Genomic DNA, 15514 nt, shown 5'->3' on the forward strand with positions numbered 1-15514 from the left:
TAGGTAGGAAACTATGTAACTATAGGGTAATCTTAAAACAATTCCAACATTACATATTTAATTTAACATGTGGTATATGAGAAACCTCGATGTGCATAAAATCACTCGAGGTTGATTTCTTTAAAGGCGGGGTTTCAAAGATGTCACACGTTAGAAACCAAAGCGTATAATGCAATTGTCCTTAGATTGGACTATATTAACACAATTTAATACCCTTCCAGTCTGGTTCAATACTCCTCTCAAGGGACTGCAAACACCGCTCAAAGCCGTGGCTTTAGTCGAGGTGGGCGATTGCCGATCTGCGTTTGATGGGCATAAAGTAAGCCCGCAAATGGTGCCATCTCGTTCTACTTCGTGCATGCTGCACCTAAACCGTGGTCTGCACGTTCTGCACGGCCTTCGAGAGCTCCACCTTGGAAGGTATTAGGTAAAATGCGGGCGTCATCGTCTCCCCGCACGGACACTTGCAGGCTGTAACAGAAGGATGAGAATAAACAAGGATGTCCTGGGCTTGCAATGCCGTTTAACCAACCGTTGATCCAGCTAAAATTTCCCAGTTTCTGCTCACACTTGGGACAGTAGAGTCGGCCCTGGGTGTTCAGCATGATGCGGTGCATCCAGGAAATGGGCTCCACAAACAATATGCTGCGGCAATAGTTTGGCGTGCCCTCATGGCCGGGCGAACCGAGCGACGACTGGCGGATGCGCTCGGCCAGCTGCTCCAGCATCCGGGGGCCACTGGGATTCTCGGCCTGATCTTGCGACTGACCCTGGCCAGCGGCTTCTTCCTTCTCCTTGGGGACCACCTCCTGCGGCGGCCTGTCGCGCGGCTTGTGCTCCAGCACGTGCGATTTGGAGGCCAGGACGCGGCGGCAGCGACGACAGCGAAACACTATCGGCTCTGGGTTCTCGCGCGTGATATCCGGGTCCGGACGGACAACGCTGTGGAAGCTCTGCGGCAGGATCTTGGCCTTGCGCATCTGCTCGCCGGCCAGGCGCAGGCGGTGGATCTTGTAGCGCTGGCAGTTGGGGTCTATCTTGCAGCCCATGCGCCGGAAGAGCTTTAGCTGGCTGACAAATCCGGCGTTCGGCTGGACAAAGCGGCGCTTTGCCTTGACCAGCTCGTAGGCGGGCAGGAAGTCCAGGTTGTGGCGCTTCATCATGTAGGCGATGACTGTGGAGGAGCTGCGACTCACGCCGAAGTAGCTGTGGACAGCAAGGACGGTAAGTGGATAGAGCAGTGTTTGGTGTCAGTCTAGGATGCTTACCAGTGAACCAAGACGTTGCCCTGCTGGGCCAGTGCGGCGCTGATGAAGTCCACGCAGCCCTCCAGATGCTGCAGGATGTCCTCGCGCGGCATGTCGGCGACTGAAACAAGGGACTGGATTGATGCATCACCCGCGGAGCTACTGATTAATCGGCTTACTCTGGATGTACTTGGTGGTCAGAAAGCTGGCCTCCAGGATGTGCTGCGGCAGGGGAACCGAGTCCAGCGTGAGGATGTGCGTGATCTTGAAGGAGCGCAGCGTCTCCATGTGCGTGGCTGCTGTGAGGTTGCCTGCGTGGGCGAAATGAAGGATGTTGCAAAATCCATGGAGCGAAGCAGAGCAGAGCTTCTTACCCAGAAACAGGCCCGTGTCCACCTCGTCGATGCTGACGGGTCCGCCGTCGAAGTCCTCGCGTGTGAGTACGCCAGAGTCCTGGGGCTTGCCACTCGCCGTCGAGGAGGAGGCTCTCGCATGGGGCTGCTGCTCCATATCAGGTAACAGATACGATACCAGCTGGAAGGACCAAACTGGAGCTGCGTCAGCCACTCACGAAAGTATCGATGTATCGAGTATTCGGAAATAGCGCTGGTAAGCTTTTGCAGTCCTTGAAAGTTCTGTACTCCATAAACCAGCATAAGGCTCTCTTTTCTTAATCCCCTTTAATCTTCATTCAAAATACACAACTTGTTTTTAAATAAAATGCGTTAAAAATAGGTAACTTAAAAAAATTGAATATTTAACCAGCTAGTGTGACCGTAGCACCACGGAAGCTCCAACGGAAATTCCGTTCACAATGGAATCGATTACTTTGTATTACTATCGGTGTTATCGATTGCAGCAGTGCCGGTGGATTAAGATTTGGGTGGAATAGTGGAATAGCAGCAGGATTTGGATTGGGTCCATAGAATATCAAATACAGACACGATGACCACGTTGAGACCCTTCACCTGCGACGACCTCTTCAAGTTCAACAATGTGTGAGTAGCCAACGGGTACTCTCATCCGCCTTTGCTAATGGCACTTCTATCTCTGGTGTTCTACCAGAAACTTTGACCCCCTTACGGAGACCTACGGGCTGTCCTTCTACACCCAGTACCTGGCCAAGTGGCCGGAGTACTTTCAGCTGGCGGAGTCCCCCAGCGGTCACATAATGGGCTACAGTAAGTGCCGCATAGAATTGCTCTTGGAGTCCCTCAGTTTGTGAGTGTTTATTTTATTAACCTCTTGCAGTCATGGGCAAGGTGGAGGGCCACCTGGACAACTGGCACGGGCATGTGACGGCGCTAACGGTCTCGCCCGACTACCGGCGACTCGGCCTGGCCGCGCTCCTCATGAGCTTCCTGGAGGACATTTCGGAAAAGTAGGCACACCGATCGCCGGACGACGCCGGGAACCAGCTTTCTCACTCTGTCTCTTACCTGCCATTTCCAGGAAGCGGGCATACTTCGTCGATCTGTTTGTACGGAAGAGCAACCAGGTGGCGATCAACATGTACACTAACCTCGGCTACATCATCTACCGGACCATACTCGAGTACTACTCCGGTGACCAGGATGAGGATGCGTACGGTAAGGCCCAATCCTCGTACCCCTTTCCTTTCCCAGCTCCCCCATGGCTGATCTTTCACCTTTCCACCTTTTTGCAGACATGAGAAAGGCCTTGTCGAGGGACGTGAACAAGAAGTCGGTCATACCGTACACGCAGCCTGTACGACTGGAAGATATAGATATGAATTGATACGATATCAACCCAGTAGCGCCCGCAATAGCATTTATGTCTAACTGATCCCGATCCACCAGTTTTAAAAGGGGCGCGAGCGCATCACATCGCAGCCCATTGATTTCTAGTTAAATTAGTTATGTAAATAATACGCAGTCCCACAATCCTCCCGGTCATAACTCCAACCGGTCTCCTGCTTGCGAAACGAACCGAGTCCCCTGCGTATTGATAATGTCCATGTCTGCCCCGTTACGAAATTGAGCTAAAATTTTCGATAATTCTATTGACTTTGAAATTATTTAAAGATTTCTTAAGCCGATGCGTAAATAACCGTATTTCAAAGATTGTTCCACAGTTCTGAAGGTAAATAACGTAAGCAACTTGTTTACTTCATCAACGTAAATGACAACCAGTATCTAACGCCGTCGAACATAATCATTACCAACCCAAACACGATCCTCTAATGTGGCCGAATGTTTTTTGCAGATCACCATGCGCGAGCTGCGCAGACAAATGCGACACGATCACTAGATGGAACTATCCCCGGCAGACATATATGCATAGCGACCCTAGAAGTACTTTATCGGCCTGCCGATTCCCAATAACTAATGTGTTACGTAGAAAACCCTTTTACCAAAATATACAAACTAAATGCAATCGTAAATATAGTGTTTTATCAATGTTTGATAATCAAAAAGCTTCGGCAAACTGAAGTTTACAGTACCTAATAACTAAAAGATTTTTTCAAATTCAAACATTTTATTTAAAACTTTAATATTTTTATTTAGTAAAACAGTGAAGTGAATTTTATTTTAGTTTTATTCTTCTTTTCTACGATTTTGTTGTCTGATCCGAGACATCTGTAAGTGTAAACTTAAGTAAACTGCGTTTGAATTTTAGCGAGAGTATAACAAATCCTTTTATTATAGTTTTTATATTGATTTTTTGGAAGCCTATTCTTAAACATACCATTTCCATGGGCTTGGCAATCAGCTCTTTTCCACTTTTTGCCCTAAGCCAGCAAGGACCTTATCATAAATCATACATAAATACATAAGTATATAGCCAGATGTTTGCGGATCCTGCGTGACTTTTCGTTCCTGACAACCGCCGTTTAATCAATACCCATACCTGGTGTTCAGTTCGGAGACTGATTGATGGGTGAGGTCCTCAGTGCGTGAAAAATGGCGAAGAAGGGAGGAGTCCAGCAGCTTCAGGCGGACCTCTCCACGGACGAGGAGTTCGAGAAGTTCCTGCAGCGATCCGGATTGCTGGGTACGCTATCGGTGGGAATGGGAATGGGAACGGGCAGGATAAGTGGTTCAATAATCAATAATCAGTGCTCGACATATACTCCGAGTGGTGCGGACCGTGCCTGGGAATGGTGGGCAGCCTGCGGAAGATCAAGCTGGAGCTCGGAGGCGATAACCTGCAGCTGGCCATCGTAAGACCCCGTATTGCGAAGCATAATGATTTTACTCACGTTTCAATCATCCGAAACACCAGTGCAAAGCGGGTTCCATATCTTACCTGAAGCGCTTCAACAAGAAGAGCGAGCCCACCTGGATGTTCGTCACGGTGAGTGATACACGTCACTCAATTAACTTGAGTTCTTTTTTAAAAAGTATTCACCCCGAAACTCAATATCCTTTCGAATACTATGGAACATATTTTCAAAATACATCAAAACATTTGCCTTTTTATAAAAAATTTGCATTACAATTTGGGAAGTTTATAAAAAAATTAAACAATATTAAACGATCGATCCAATTTTCAAATTAAGCTATAAACTAAAATGACATCGTACCTTTTGCCATTTTTCAACAAATTGCTTATAAAATTAGTTCAAAGTTTCGTATCTTAGTTGTTTAAGGAGAAGTTATGTTTTGAAATTTTTTAAAAAAATATAGTGTTGTACCTATATTTTTAGTAATGTAAGTTATAGTCGCTAGGTTCCCTGATAAATAGTTTTTATGTTCTGACCGCATGTCATACTAAATGTATGGTTTAAATCTAAAAAATATATAGTAATTTCAATTGAAAGCCTACTTTTACTTTAACATGCAGATGAGAACCATTGAATTAAAACAAGATACATTTCAGAGCGGCAAGGCAATCAACATCATGTTCGGCACGGACGTGCCCAAGCTGGTGGCCATGATCACCCGGATGCTGCAGTCGACGCTGGCCAAGGAGTCACACGTGAGCTACGAGATCACCGAGTTGCAGCCGATCGAGCTGGAGCAGCTGGAGGTGCGCAACAAGGCGCTACGCCTGGCCGAGGAGATCGAGCTGGCGGAGAGTCGGCGAAAAAGGCTGGAGTACCTACACAGCGTCACCGACTGCATCATGGCCAACCTGCCCGACATCGGGATCACTGTGTTCGGCCCCCAGGTGAACCGGGACATGTTCAAGAAGCTCTCGGAGCCGGCCGATCCGCTGAAGATCCAGTGCAAGGACCGCAAGGTCTTCCCCATCCTGCCCAGCGACATGGCCACGGTGAACTTTGCGGCCGAGAATCCACTGGCACCGGAGGTCATCGAACTGCTCTACGACAAGGAGCTGCTCATGTGCTTCTGGAAGGTGGAGGAGGTGCTCGGGAGTCCGCCCACCGTGCTTCGCCAGTACGCCCACGAGCTCACCAAGGAGACCATTAAGCCACCGGGCGAGTTCAACGAGGAGGAGATCACCGTGCCGCCCATGATAGTACCCCTGGAGGTGAGCGTGAAGATCCCAGAGCGAGGTTAGTGTGCTCTCTTTTGGTTTCTTCTCTACTCACGGCTTTGGTCCTCGGCTAGAGCTATTGGAGGAGATGCAGGACACCCAGGACGCTGAGCAGCTGTCCGAGATTAAGAGCGAGCATCTGAAGGAAGGCGAGGAGGAGGAGGCGGCAGAAACAGCTGAAACAGCGGAAGATGCCGTTCCTCCTGCCGAAGCCGCTGCAGTTTCCAGGAGCGATCAGAAGAAGACCAAGACCATACGGATACCCCCGATCTGGGTGCCCAGTGACCAGCGCACCCATGCAGCCCTCATCTACACCTACTTTCGAGCCCAGACCTCGACCTTTCTGCCGCCGGATCCTGTGCCGGAGCCGCCGCACATCGTGATGATCTTCGACGCCTACAAGAAGAAGGACCTGGCCATTCTCCTCGAGACGTGTCGCGATGACATTCCGCTCTACGGCTTCTTCAACAGCGACAATCCCCAGACGGCGGTGTTCATAGCCAACTCGGTGGAAAAGTACAATGCCAAGCCCTATGTTCCGTAAGTGGGATGGCTTCATCCTGGGCATAATCTCCAATTTGGTTTGTTTGTTTGTTTACAGCACTGACAAGATCGTGCTTAAGGTGAACAAGGTCAGCAGCCCGACCATCCCCACCCTGATGGCCTATGGTCCCAGCTACGTGAGCAGCAACTCGGTGATCGGGCACAAGGAGGCCAGCCAGTTCTTCCCCGCCAACTACAAGTCGGCCCTGCAGGAGGAGGAGGAACTGCACGCTGTCAAGGCGGAGAAGCCGAAGAAGCGCAAGAAAGTGGGTCCCATACCTAGGTCCTCCTGTTGCGGTCATTTACGATCATTGTTGCCATTGCAGAACAAAAAGGGCGGAGATCCCGAAGAGAGCGGTAAGGCGGACGCCGGACTGGCGGATGCGCAGCAGGAGGCTGACGAGGCGGTGAAGACCTCGCCGGAGGAGGGTGCCTCCACGACGAGCAGTGGCGAGGACAGCTGCGAAAGTCGTCCTGCAACGGCCGATGGCACCAATCCTGAAGCTCCATCCACATAGATCTTAATTTCCCTACTTACTAATATTTTTCAGTGAGCTATTTTATTTCCACCATCATATTTCGGCATTTGGAGTTATTTATTTAAACGCTGGTACAATATTTTAAAGATGCATCTAATTTAATCTAATCTAATCTTTTATTTGAAACGGTGCTAGCATTCTTGTAATACATTCAAAATTTCAAATCTTATACACAGAAATTAATAATAAAGTTGCCCTCGGCCAAGTCCCAGTTCAACTTAATGTGGCATTTTATTGTAAAGGTATTTTGGATTTATAATTTCTATTTACTGACTATTCAATGAGGTCTAAAATGAAATTTCTTGATCTTTGACACCAGGCGAACATAGTCCGTAGCAGGTGGCTGCTGGGCGTTGCGATTTTTTACTGGAAGACAACCGTTAGTTTAGTATAAGAGGACTAGAGATGGGCAATCGCTTGATTGGCAACAATGCCGTCACATATTTTGAAACGACACACCTCTAGTTAAGCCTTAAAAACTAATCGTTGGCCACCTACGAATTTTCCTGTTCACCTGGTGCTTCAAATTGAAAAATCACTCGTTTACTTCAACATATTGAACGCCTTCGTAAGATTTTCTCGGTCAAAGTGGTGGACTTATGGTCTCAGACACCAGGCAAACAGAAAATATAGCAAGTGACAGCTGGTAGCCAAAAGTAAACTTAAATAACTGTTCATTTTCAAGATGGCGGCCCTTTACATATTTCCCCTCCCACCACTGACCAATAGGAATTGATCTTCATGGGAAAGATCCGTTAGTTGAGAGCCAAGCGCAGACCAGAGATGAGCAACCATCGCCGTTTCACAAGATGGTCACGAGCTTGTCACGATCTTGTCACGAGCTTGTCGCGAGCTTGTCACGTTTGTCGAAAGAAAGCAGTCACTAGGGCATCTCTAAGTAAGCTTGGATTAAGCAAATCAGCTGATTGTTTTACACCTACTAAACGTTTATGTTCGCCTGGTGTCTGAAATAAGAATTCTAGCAATTCGACAATTTGCTAGACGGGCAAACAAGGTCTGAAATGAAATTTCTTGATCTTTGGCACCAGGCCAACATAATCCGCAGCAAGTGACTGCTGAACATTAACATTAACTTACTGAAGACAACCGTTAGTTCAGTATAAGCAACAAATTTACTAAATTACTAAATTTAAAATTTTTAAATTTCTATTTTTGCGAAAATGGGTCAAAAATTAAAGTTTCCGGATTTGAATGCCAATCGATTGGGAATTTAATTACGAGCTCAACGAGGTATGACATTCCATATTCCGACTTTATTTCGCAAAATGATTGCCAAAAAACCTAGTTTGCTTGGGTCAAAAAATAGGTATAAGGATTTTAGACAAAAACACCCATATTTTTGTCGGTTTTTCAATCGTAACTTTGACAGAACGAGGCGCACAGCTAAAAGACTAACTGTTTTGAGCAGCTAACAACCTAGGCTTCAGATCCCCATCACATTCCGGGAAATTTATTTTTTGACAAAATTTCACATTTTTTATAAGGGGTAACATCGTCTATTTTTGCGAAAATCGGTCAAAAATTAAAGTTTCCGGGTTTGAATGCCAATCGATTGGGAATTTAATTACGAGCTTAACGAGGTATGACATTCCCAATTCCGACTTTATTTCGCAAAATGATTGCCAAAAAACCTAGTTTGTTTTGGTCAAAAAATAGGTACAAGGATTTTAGACAAAAACACATAAAAACAATGAATTTTATCTTTTGTAAGTACGGACTTCGCTCTTTCTGAAATTTAAATTCGATTACGAGCTTTGACTTCCTCTCCTTCGAATCGATTGCTCACTGTTATCGTTTTCCCGAATAAGGGGAAATCAGCTGTTCTCGCCGTCACGAACGTGATTGTAAATTGAAGTAAAATTGTATAATTGTTGTATTAAAACACAAGCCTGGTCGACCGATGGATCCCAATTTGCGTAACGTAAGCCGTATAGAAAGCGATTTCACCGCAGATAACCCGTACACACCTTCCATGCATTCCAGCTCAAGGACTTTCTCACATTATACAACAAAGTGACGGAACTGTGCTTCAGCCGATGCGTGGATAACCTGAGCCAGCGCGCGCTGGGCGGCCAGGAGGTGAGTAGTAGCTAAGGCATCGCATTCCCGAGTGACACCCCCCTAATAACACGTCTCCACAGGACATCTGCGTGGACAGGTGCGTCACCAAGTTCGCCCGCTTCAATCAGAATATGATGAAGGTCTATGTGGACGTGCAGACCACCATCAACGCCAAGCGCCTGGAGGAGGTGGAGGAGAACGCCCGCAAGGCCGAGCAGCTGCAGAAGGAGCAGGAGAAACAGCGACTGAAAGAGGCGGCCGCCACGACAGTACTTACTCCTGTCCAGCCGCCTGTCGGCGGCAACCTGTCCATGTAGCAGCAGTCCTCGGGGTGGTATGCCACGCCGCAGCTGCTGTTCTCGATCCTGGATAGCTAATCGCGGAATCCAGCCCGTCCTCCACGCACACATACAAACACACATAGTCAGCCGTCATCTCCATTAACACTTCCAATAACCAACTGAACAATATCGCCCAATGCGGTGCATTTGCCTGGTTGCACTGATCGGCCTGCCAGGAGCGGGCAAGTCCTCACTGTGCACCTGGCTTTTAAGCCAACAGGCTACCCTCCGCGTCCGCCACATCGTCCACGTGTGCTACGACGACTTCCTCGACGTTAAACCCTCGGCCGAGTTGGCCTACAAGGAGCAGCGCGGACGCGTCTTTAAAGTAATAGAACAACTCATAACCGCCATTCAAGAAGACACCGATTGGCCGGCACAAGTCAGGCGGAGTACTGCCTCTAGTAGCGACCCCAGCAGTGGAGGCCACCTCATCCTGTGCGACGATAACTTCTACTACCGCAGCATGCGCCACCAGCTCCACCAGCTGTGTCGCACTACTGGCTGCGTCTTTGGACAGATACACACCAACAGTTCTCTTGCCCACTGCCTGCGGGAAAACTCCAAGAGGAGTGAATCCAACCGCGTGCCCGTAAATATAGTCCGGCAGATGAATGAGCGGCTGGAGAATCCGGGATCGGAAGCCTGGGAGCGCAACAGTCTCACACTCAACAACTTGGATATGAATGCTACAGGACCTTTGCTCCTCGACTTCATTAGTTCCCTGCTCGATATGCCCGCATTGCCACCGGCAACGGAAATACAGACATCGCAAAATCAGTCACTAACCCACAGGCTGGATCTGTTGCTGCGGGCGCGCATCGGGGCACTGCTCCAGGGAATGGCGCCGGAGGGCCGGCGGCTGGCAGGCAGGACACTGAACAACAAGCGAAAGCAGATACTGACACGCTTTCGGACGGAGGGCGAACAGAGAAATGGCGACGCTGAGGACGAGGCCGTGGATTACTATGTACATTTGTTAAACTAGGCTAAGATAAGCTAAATTCGTTTGTATGCCACACACACACTTGGCGACTTAAATACATAGATATGTTACTAAACCCTTTTTTGGCATTAAAACTAATTTATTTAGCGAAAAAAATAGAAGTTAACTCTAGGGAACCACCTCAGACCACCTTAACCTGGCTGGTGTCGCGCTTCTGGATCATGCGCATCTGTTTCTTCTTCATGCGCTTCAGCTTGGCGGGATTCTTGATGACCTGGACGACCTCCGAGCGGCGCTCGTTGGCCAGTCGGCGCTCGGCGTTCTCCACGCGGCGCTTGTGCTTCTGGACGGCGTCCTCCTTGCGCTTGTCCTTGATCTCCTTGGAGCGCTCCTTGATGTAGCGCAACTCGTCGCGCAGGGCCGACTTCTTTTCGAAGGTCAGCCGGTTGATGGTCTTCTTGATCTTGCTGAATCTTCAAGAGAAGCGGCGTTTGTTAGATGGTTGGCAGGTGAGTTGCCCGAGGACCACTTACTTCTGTTTGGGCGTCTTCCACGGCCGGTTGGACTTGGGTTGCCCGCGTGGAATGCTGTTCTCCGGCTTCGCCTCCTTCTTGGCCTTCGAGGGCGTCTTGGCTGGCGCAGTTTCTGGGGCGGCTTCACTCATTTCAGGGAATAAAGCAAATCTAAACACAATACAAAACACGAATGCACGTGTTGACTGACCGTCTATCGATAACACGCGGCGAACATATGTCTTTGGTGATATCGGAAATTCCGGGGTTGCTTTCGATCACAAAACCATTTGCGCCAATTTCAAAATTGTCTAGATGGGAAATAAGTTGATTTTGATAGTATATTGCTCTAAGGGGTAATTTTAAATAATAAAACGAATTTCTTCTTCAACAGACAGATCCCTTATGTTATTTGTTTTTCTTTGCTGTGAAGAGAAAAGCACTTGTTTTTTTTCAACAGAAACTATATTTTTGTTCAACCCCATAGTTTTTACAAAGAATTAGCTTAATGTGCGCTGTAAATTCGTACATACATAGTTGTTGAGTTAAATTTTGAAATAAAATACACAAATTTGGTTACTTGTTTCCGTCTAGGGATTATACTTTTGGCCTGGTTAATTACTAATGCGGGAATGGCCAGCTTGATGTTGTTTTTGAACCAGGAAAAACCAGAATTTTATTTCACTACAATTTAACAATTTCGACGGGGCTCGCCAAGCCCAGCAGACGATGCCTGCCCACCGATTTCCTGGCAACTTTGGCATTAATGTACATATTTACATAGGATTCACGTCGACAACGGCCGCAGCTAGGAGGGAGTTCACGATCCGGATTTCGTCTGTGCCTGGGCCACCTGGTTGCTGCGATTGTGCTGGTCGATGTTGTAGTGGTAGAAGAAGGACTTGCCGTACTCGAAGGACGAAATCATGATCGCACACGCGGGCGCCACCTTGAAGAGTCGCGGGCCCAGTCCAGAGAAAATGGCGGGCATTCCGCCCAGGCGGTAAATGCTGGCCAGGCGCACCGCCACCGACTTGGTAGGCACTTGTTGCTTGGGGGGATTATCTGCCGTAATGCAAACCGAACCATTGTCAATGCTGGTGCGGGATCTGGTTGCAGCAAGCTGAACCACATTGGGCCTACCTGAAAATATGAACTTCTCGCCAAACTCGATCTGCTCGTGGGTTTTCACCACGTCGAAGGGTGTAGTGATTGTGGCAGCCACCTACAAAGAAATAAAATTAGTGGGATAACACTTAAGAGTTGACTTTAGCCAAGGGCAGATAGCCTCACCGATCCGGATATCGCTCCAGCCACAAAACTGAAGCTAAACGTTGGCTCCACTACGTTGAAGGAGCTCTTCAGGTACTCGTAGCAGGTCCAGTAGATGCCCGAGAAGGGTACGTCGCGCAGGATGGTTGGCGGCAGGCCGCGCCACAGACCCAGCACGCCCTGCGACTGCACCACCTGGCGAATGGTGCCGAACATCTCGGCGTGCGTCATGCGCTGCGACTGCATCTTGGTGCGGATCAGCTCGACGGGGCTCACGCAGGTGACGGCCAGGATGCGGGCCGATACGCCGGCCAGCAGCGGAACCAGGATTGGAATCGGAAGTGGAATGTCGCGGCCGCTGGCGTCCAGGCGCCGCATGTACTTGTAATGGATGTCGGTGAAGCGGGCCTTGAACTGCTCGTAGGCCACGAAGTAAATGATGGTCGAGGGAAGGGCCGAGATTAGCGTTGGGCTGAGCCCCGACCACAGGGAGCCGACGCCCTCGGTGCGGCTGATCTTAATGAATGCGTCCTGCATGGGCAGTCATGGTTAGGTTCAGTTCGCTACAGGCTCTCCTGCTGTTTGCTACTCACAATGGTGCCAGAAAAGCGGGGAGCTGGCTTGGCGGCTGCTGGGTTGGGCGTGTCCGGGCCGCAGGGGCAGATGTGGTCCATGAGGCCGTTGCAGTAGAGGAAGCACTTATTTGAGAGCAGCGCCTGCTGCTGGGCCTGCAGACGGGTCTTGATCACATCGAGGGGTGTCACTGCAACGAGGAATGCATATGTAGATGCCAGTCAGGCAGGGATGAGGATCATGGCTAACTCACTGAAACAGGCTGTCACCATGGCGCCGGTGCAGGCGGAAGCTACCTGCTGTAGGGGTCGGATACGGAAGCGGGGGTCCGTCATCGTGGCCTTCGACTGGTTCTGGCTGGGAGTGGCCGCCAACGCCGCGCTGGCAGCCGCAAAGTGGGCGCAGGCCTCCCTCTTGGCCATGTCAGAAGCACTCGCTCTTTCCTAGCTGCCGGAGCACGCTTCTTGCGGTGGTGTCACTGGGAGCTCCGGTAAGCTGGCGAGGATTGGATTTGGTGGTTAACGGTTAGCGGTTAGCGAGAGGATGTACAATGGGTGAGCAACGCGCGAGCTGCTCTGGATTTTATTTGTTGTCGAGTGCGAGCTGGACAATTGGGCAAGCCCGCGATCGTTGTGAAATAATCTCCAGGTCCAAAATTAAGCACCGTGCTCGTCCGTTTCGTCCCATTTCCATTCCGTTCCGATGGACAGCTGCCGCTGGGCAGGCGATCAGCTGTTGCCGCTCGGCACTATCGATAGTGCAACCGGGATGGAACTGCAGTAACGGTAACGGTGCTATCGAAAATCGGGCGTATTGGGGAAATCTCCAAAACCAAACCGTTAGTGGTTTGAATTTGTTAATTGTTTGATTGAATCATTCACGACCACAGCGCTTATCTTTTGTTACACACATTTTAAAAATATTAAAAAAAGCTATTATGAACTATAAGTCTCCGAACTTGTTTTTTTTCAAATTCGGTTAGAAAAGAATATAAGCGTGATTTTCCAAGACACTGGTTGTATAATAAAAACTAAACCCCACTCTCCTCCTACCTACCCGCCTCCTGGAGATCCAGATTGTAGTGAAAGAAAAACGACTTGCTGTACTCGAAGGTGGAGATCATGATGGCGCAGGCGGGCACCACACGGAGCATGCGCGGCACAACGCCGACGTAGAGGCCCCGCACACCCTGCTGCCGGTGGATGTGGCGCAGCCGTGAGAACATCGAGGGCTTGGTGATGGCACTGGGCTGTGCCCTTGGCCCTCCCTCCTCGTAGAGCACGTCCTGACCCAGCTCAATCTGCGTGTGGGTGGTAATCAGGTCGAAGGGCATTGTCACAAAGGTGGCCACCTGCCAGGGGGACACGGAATGCAAAACTTGTTAGCTCTCGAGAAAAATGCTTAGCACAGGGTTGTATTATGGGTTATCTAAAACGGCAGCGCACTGCTCACCCACCGCTCCGGAGACGGCGCCCGTGAAGAAGCTAAAGAGGAAAGAGGGCTCCGCCACGCCGAAGGCCCGCTTCATCGCCTCGTAGGCCGCCCAGTAGGTGCCAGAGAAGGGGGCGTCCCGCATAACGGTGGGCGGCCAGCCCCGCCACAGACCCATCATCCCGTGCTGGCGGATCAGCGAGCGCAGCACGCGCCACAGCTCCGAGTAGGTCATGTACTCCGACTGCATCTTGATGCGCACCATCTCGATGGGCGTGATGGCTGTGACCACAATGGTGCGCGAGCAGATGCCCGAGGCCATGGGCACATAATATGGAAGCGGTACATTGGACACCGGCGCTGTGGCGCTTACATTTCGACTCCTGGTGGCCATGTCTAGGGGATCCCCACCATCCCCGCCGGGCACTTGGTCCACCGCGCCGGATTCCTCAAGCTTGGGCAATTGCGAATCCAAGTAGATCTGGGACAGGGAGTTCTTGAGGTACTCATAGGTCACAAAGTAGATGATCGTGGATGGCAGGGCTGAAACTAAAGTGGGACTGAGGCCTGCCCACAGGCCGCTGAGACCGCTGGTGCAAACAATCTTGACAAACGCGTCCTATGTTCGAAAGAATAGATTTTTCAGGGTATAAAATAAACCAATATATGTATACATATATGAGGGAGTTGAAGGCCCCGACTCACCATGGAGCCGCGCAGGGGTCGAAGATCTCGGGGGTCCCGGCCCGGTTTCGGGAAGCAAATGTCGCTGGAGCGGCACACGTGGGTCATCAGGCCGTTGTGGAAGACGTAGCAGAGCTTGGAGACAGTCGGTCGCTGGCGGATCGCGTGCTGGGTCTGCACCCGGGTCTTCACCACCTCCAGTGGCGTCACTGGCCGGGTTGAAGATTAGACCCCCAATCAGACCTAGGATCGAATCTTCCTGGTCTACTTACCCACAAACGTCGTGATGAGACCGCCGATGAGTGCGGACACCACCTGTTGCATTGGCTTGATGCGGTACCGCGGATCCGCGCTCAGGATCAGTGTTGTCAGCCGCAGCGGATCCATCTCCTTGTACTCCAATCGTTTCCTGTCCTCCTCGTCGGCACTTACATTTTGGCAATCCAGCTGCGGCGGCATTTTTATTATATTGCTATATAGTTTTTATGTTTTTTTATTTTGGGTGGGTTCGTTTCTTATTGGATATCCAATGCCAATTTCTGGCGAGGTTCTGGCCACTATGTGTCGGCTCACAAGTGGGTGGATTTCAGAAAGACAGGACTTCCGGTCTTCAGGGAAGACATCCCTGGGCAGCGCCTTCAATTTGGTAAGTTCGTGTTGCGCACGCAATGTATCTGAGCCGAAGTTTTTTTTCGGTACGAACACTAAGCTGAGAAAAACGTTTGAGTTGAGACGTCAGGCCTAGTCAACATGCTTACTGGTAAAATGATTTTACTTACCATACTTCATTCCCCCATAAAAATATGCAAGGACATTTTTAAAAATGTGCAAACTCACAACCACCGATTTAATTAATCCAAGTAGAAGTCTCTGTTCAAAT

At 49.7% G+C, this 15514-nt stretch overlaps 8 protein-coding genes across 11 annotated transcripts; 4 read left to right on the forward strand and 4 right to left on the reverse strand.

Annotated features, from left to right (window-relative positions):
• Window positions 1-27: 27 nt before the first annotated feature.
• On the reverse strand, window positions 28-1983 carry MKP-4 (MAPK Phosphatase 4). The gene is made up of 5 exons (XM_017081419.4): window positions 1622-1983; window positions 1427-1558; window positions 1269-1368; window positions 533-1206; window positions 28-471 (listed from the first exon to the last, which is right to left on the reverse strand). The coding sequence occupies exons 1-5, from the start codon at window positions 1755-1757 to the stop codon at window positions 368-370; spliced, it is 1146 nt and encodes a 381-aa protein (XP_016936908.2). The 5' UTR covers window positions 1758-1983; the 3' UTR covers window positions 28-367.
• Window positions 1984-2081: 98 nt separating this feature from the next.
• Window positions 2082-3651, forward strand: Naa20A (N-alpha-acetyltransferase 20 A). The gene is made up of 6 exons (XM_017081422.4): window positions 2082-2245; window positions 2313-2428; window positions 2499-2628; window positions 2700-2836; window positions 2914-2975; window positions 3474-3651. The coding sequence occupies exons 1-6, from the start codon at window positions 2193-2195 to the stop codon at window positions 3516-3518; spliced, it is 543 nt and encodes a 180-aa protein (XP_016936911.1). The 5' UTR covers window positions 2082-2192; the 3' UTR covers window positions 3519-3651.
• A 217-nt stretch (window positions 3652-3868) lies between these two features.
• On the forward strand, window positions 3869-7010 carry LOC108015146 (thioredoxin domain-containing protein 6). Of its 2 annotated transcripts, none has more exons than XM_017081418.4 (7): window positions 3869-4273; window positions 4328-4431; window positions 4494-4565; window positions 5091-5730; window positions 5786-6251; window positions 6313-6520; window positions 6581-7010. In XM_017081418.4, exons 2-7 carry the CDS (start codon window positions 4369-4371, stop codon window positions 6770-6772), a joined length of 1641 nt encoding a protein of 546 aa, XP_016936907.4. In that variant the 5' UTR covers window positions 3869-4273; window positions 4328-4368; the 3' UTR covers window positions 6773-7010. The 2 variants fall into 2 exon arrangements, with proteins under 2 accessions (XP_016936907.4, XP_016936906.3); XM_017081417.4 differs by having other exon boundaries at window positions 3869-4262.
• A 1568-nt stretch (window positions 7011-8578) lies between these two features.
• Window positions 8579-9544, forward strand: Tim9b (Translocase of inner membrane 9b). The gene is made up of 3 exons (XM_017081234.4): window positions 8579-8735; window positions 8798-8893; window positions 8956-9544. Exons 1-3 carry the CDS (start codon window positions 8715-8717, stop codon window positions 9190-9192), a joined length of 354 nt encoding a protein of 117 aa, XP_016936723.1. The 5' UTR covers window positions 8579-8714; the 3' UTR covers window positions 9193-9544.
• Window positions 9353-10277, forward strand: Pstk (Phosphoseryl tRNA kinase). The gene has a single exon (XM_017081231.4). The coding sequence runs from the start codon at window positions 9353-9355 to the stop codon at window positions 10202-10204; it is 852 nt and encodes a 283-aa protein (XP_016936720.3). The 3' UTR covers window positions 10205-10277.
• A 3-nt stretch (window positions 10278-10280) lies between these two features.
• On the reverse strand, window positions 10281-10896 carry LOC108015005 (coiled-coil domain-containing protein 86). Its single transcript, XM_017081232.4, has 2 exons — window positions 10696-10896; window positions 10281-10635 (listed from the first exon to the last, which is right to left on the reverse strand). Exons 1-2 carry the CDS (start codon window positions 10824-10826, stop codon window positions 10344-10346), a joined length of 423 nt encoding a protein of 140 aa, XP_016936721.1. The 5' UTR covers window positions 10827-10896; the 3' UTR covers window positions 10281-10343.
• A 349-nt stretch (window positions 10897-11245) lies between these two features.
• On the reverse strand, window positions 11246-13242 carry Shawn (shawn). Of its 2 annotated transcripts, XM_017081827.4 has the most exons (5): window positions 12773-13240; window positions 12540-12709; window positions 11968-12477; window positions 11818-11899; window positions 11246-11739 (listed from the first exon to the last, which is right to left on the reverse strand). In XM_017081827.4, exons 1-5 carry the CDS (start codon window positions 12939-12941, stop codon window positions 11495-11497), a joined length of 1176 nt encoding a protein of 391 aa, XP_016937316.2. In that variant the 5' UTR covers window positions 12942-13240; the 3' UTR covers window positions 11246-11494. The 2 variants fall into 2 exon arrangements, with proteins under 2 accessions (XP_016937316.2, XP_036676764.2); XM_036820869.3 differs by having other exon boundaries at window positions 11246-11899; window positions 12773-13242.
• Tyler (tyler) lies at window positions 12875-15403 on the reverse strand. Of its 2 annotated transcripts, XM_017081824.4 has the most exons (5): window positions 14907-15399; window positions 14656-14843; window positions 13976-14569; window positions 13576-13870; window positions 12875-13014 (listed from the first exon to the last, which is right to left on the reverse strand). In XM_017081824.4, exons 1-5 carry the CDS (start codon window positions 15091-15093, stop codon window positions 12995-12997), a joined length of 1284 nt encoding a protein of 427 aa, XP_016937313.3. In that variant the 5' UTR covers window positions 15094-15399; the 3' UTR covers window positions 12875-12994. The 2 variants fall into 2 exon arrangements, with proteins under 2 accessions (XP_016937313.3, XP_016937317.3); XM_017081828.4 differs by lacking the exon at window positions 12875-13014 and having other exon boundaries at window positions 13680-13870; window positions 13972-14569; window positions 14907-15403.
• Window positions 15404-15514: the final 111 nt, after the last annotated feature.

The sequence above is a fragment of the Drosophila suzukii genome, chromosome X (assembly GCF_043229965.1).
Source record: "Drosophila suzukii chromosome X, CBGP_Dsuzu_IsoJpt1.0, whole genome shotgun sequence".
In the NCBI taxonomy this organism is placed as follows: Eukaryota; Metazoa; Arthropoda; class Insecta; order Diptera; family Drosophilidae; genus Drosophila; species Drosophila suzukii.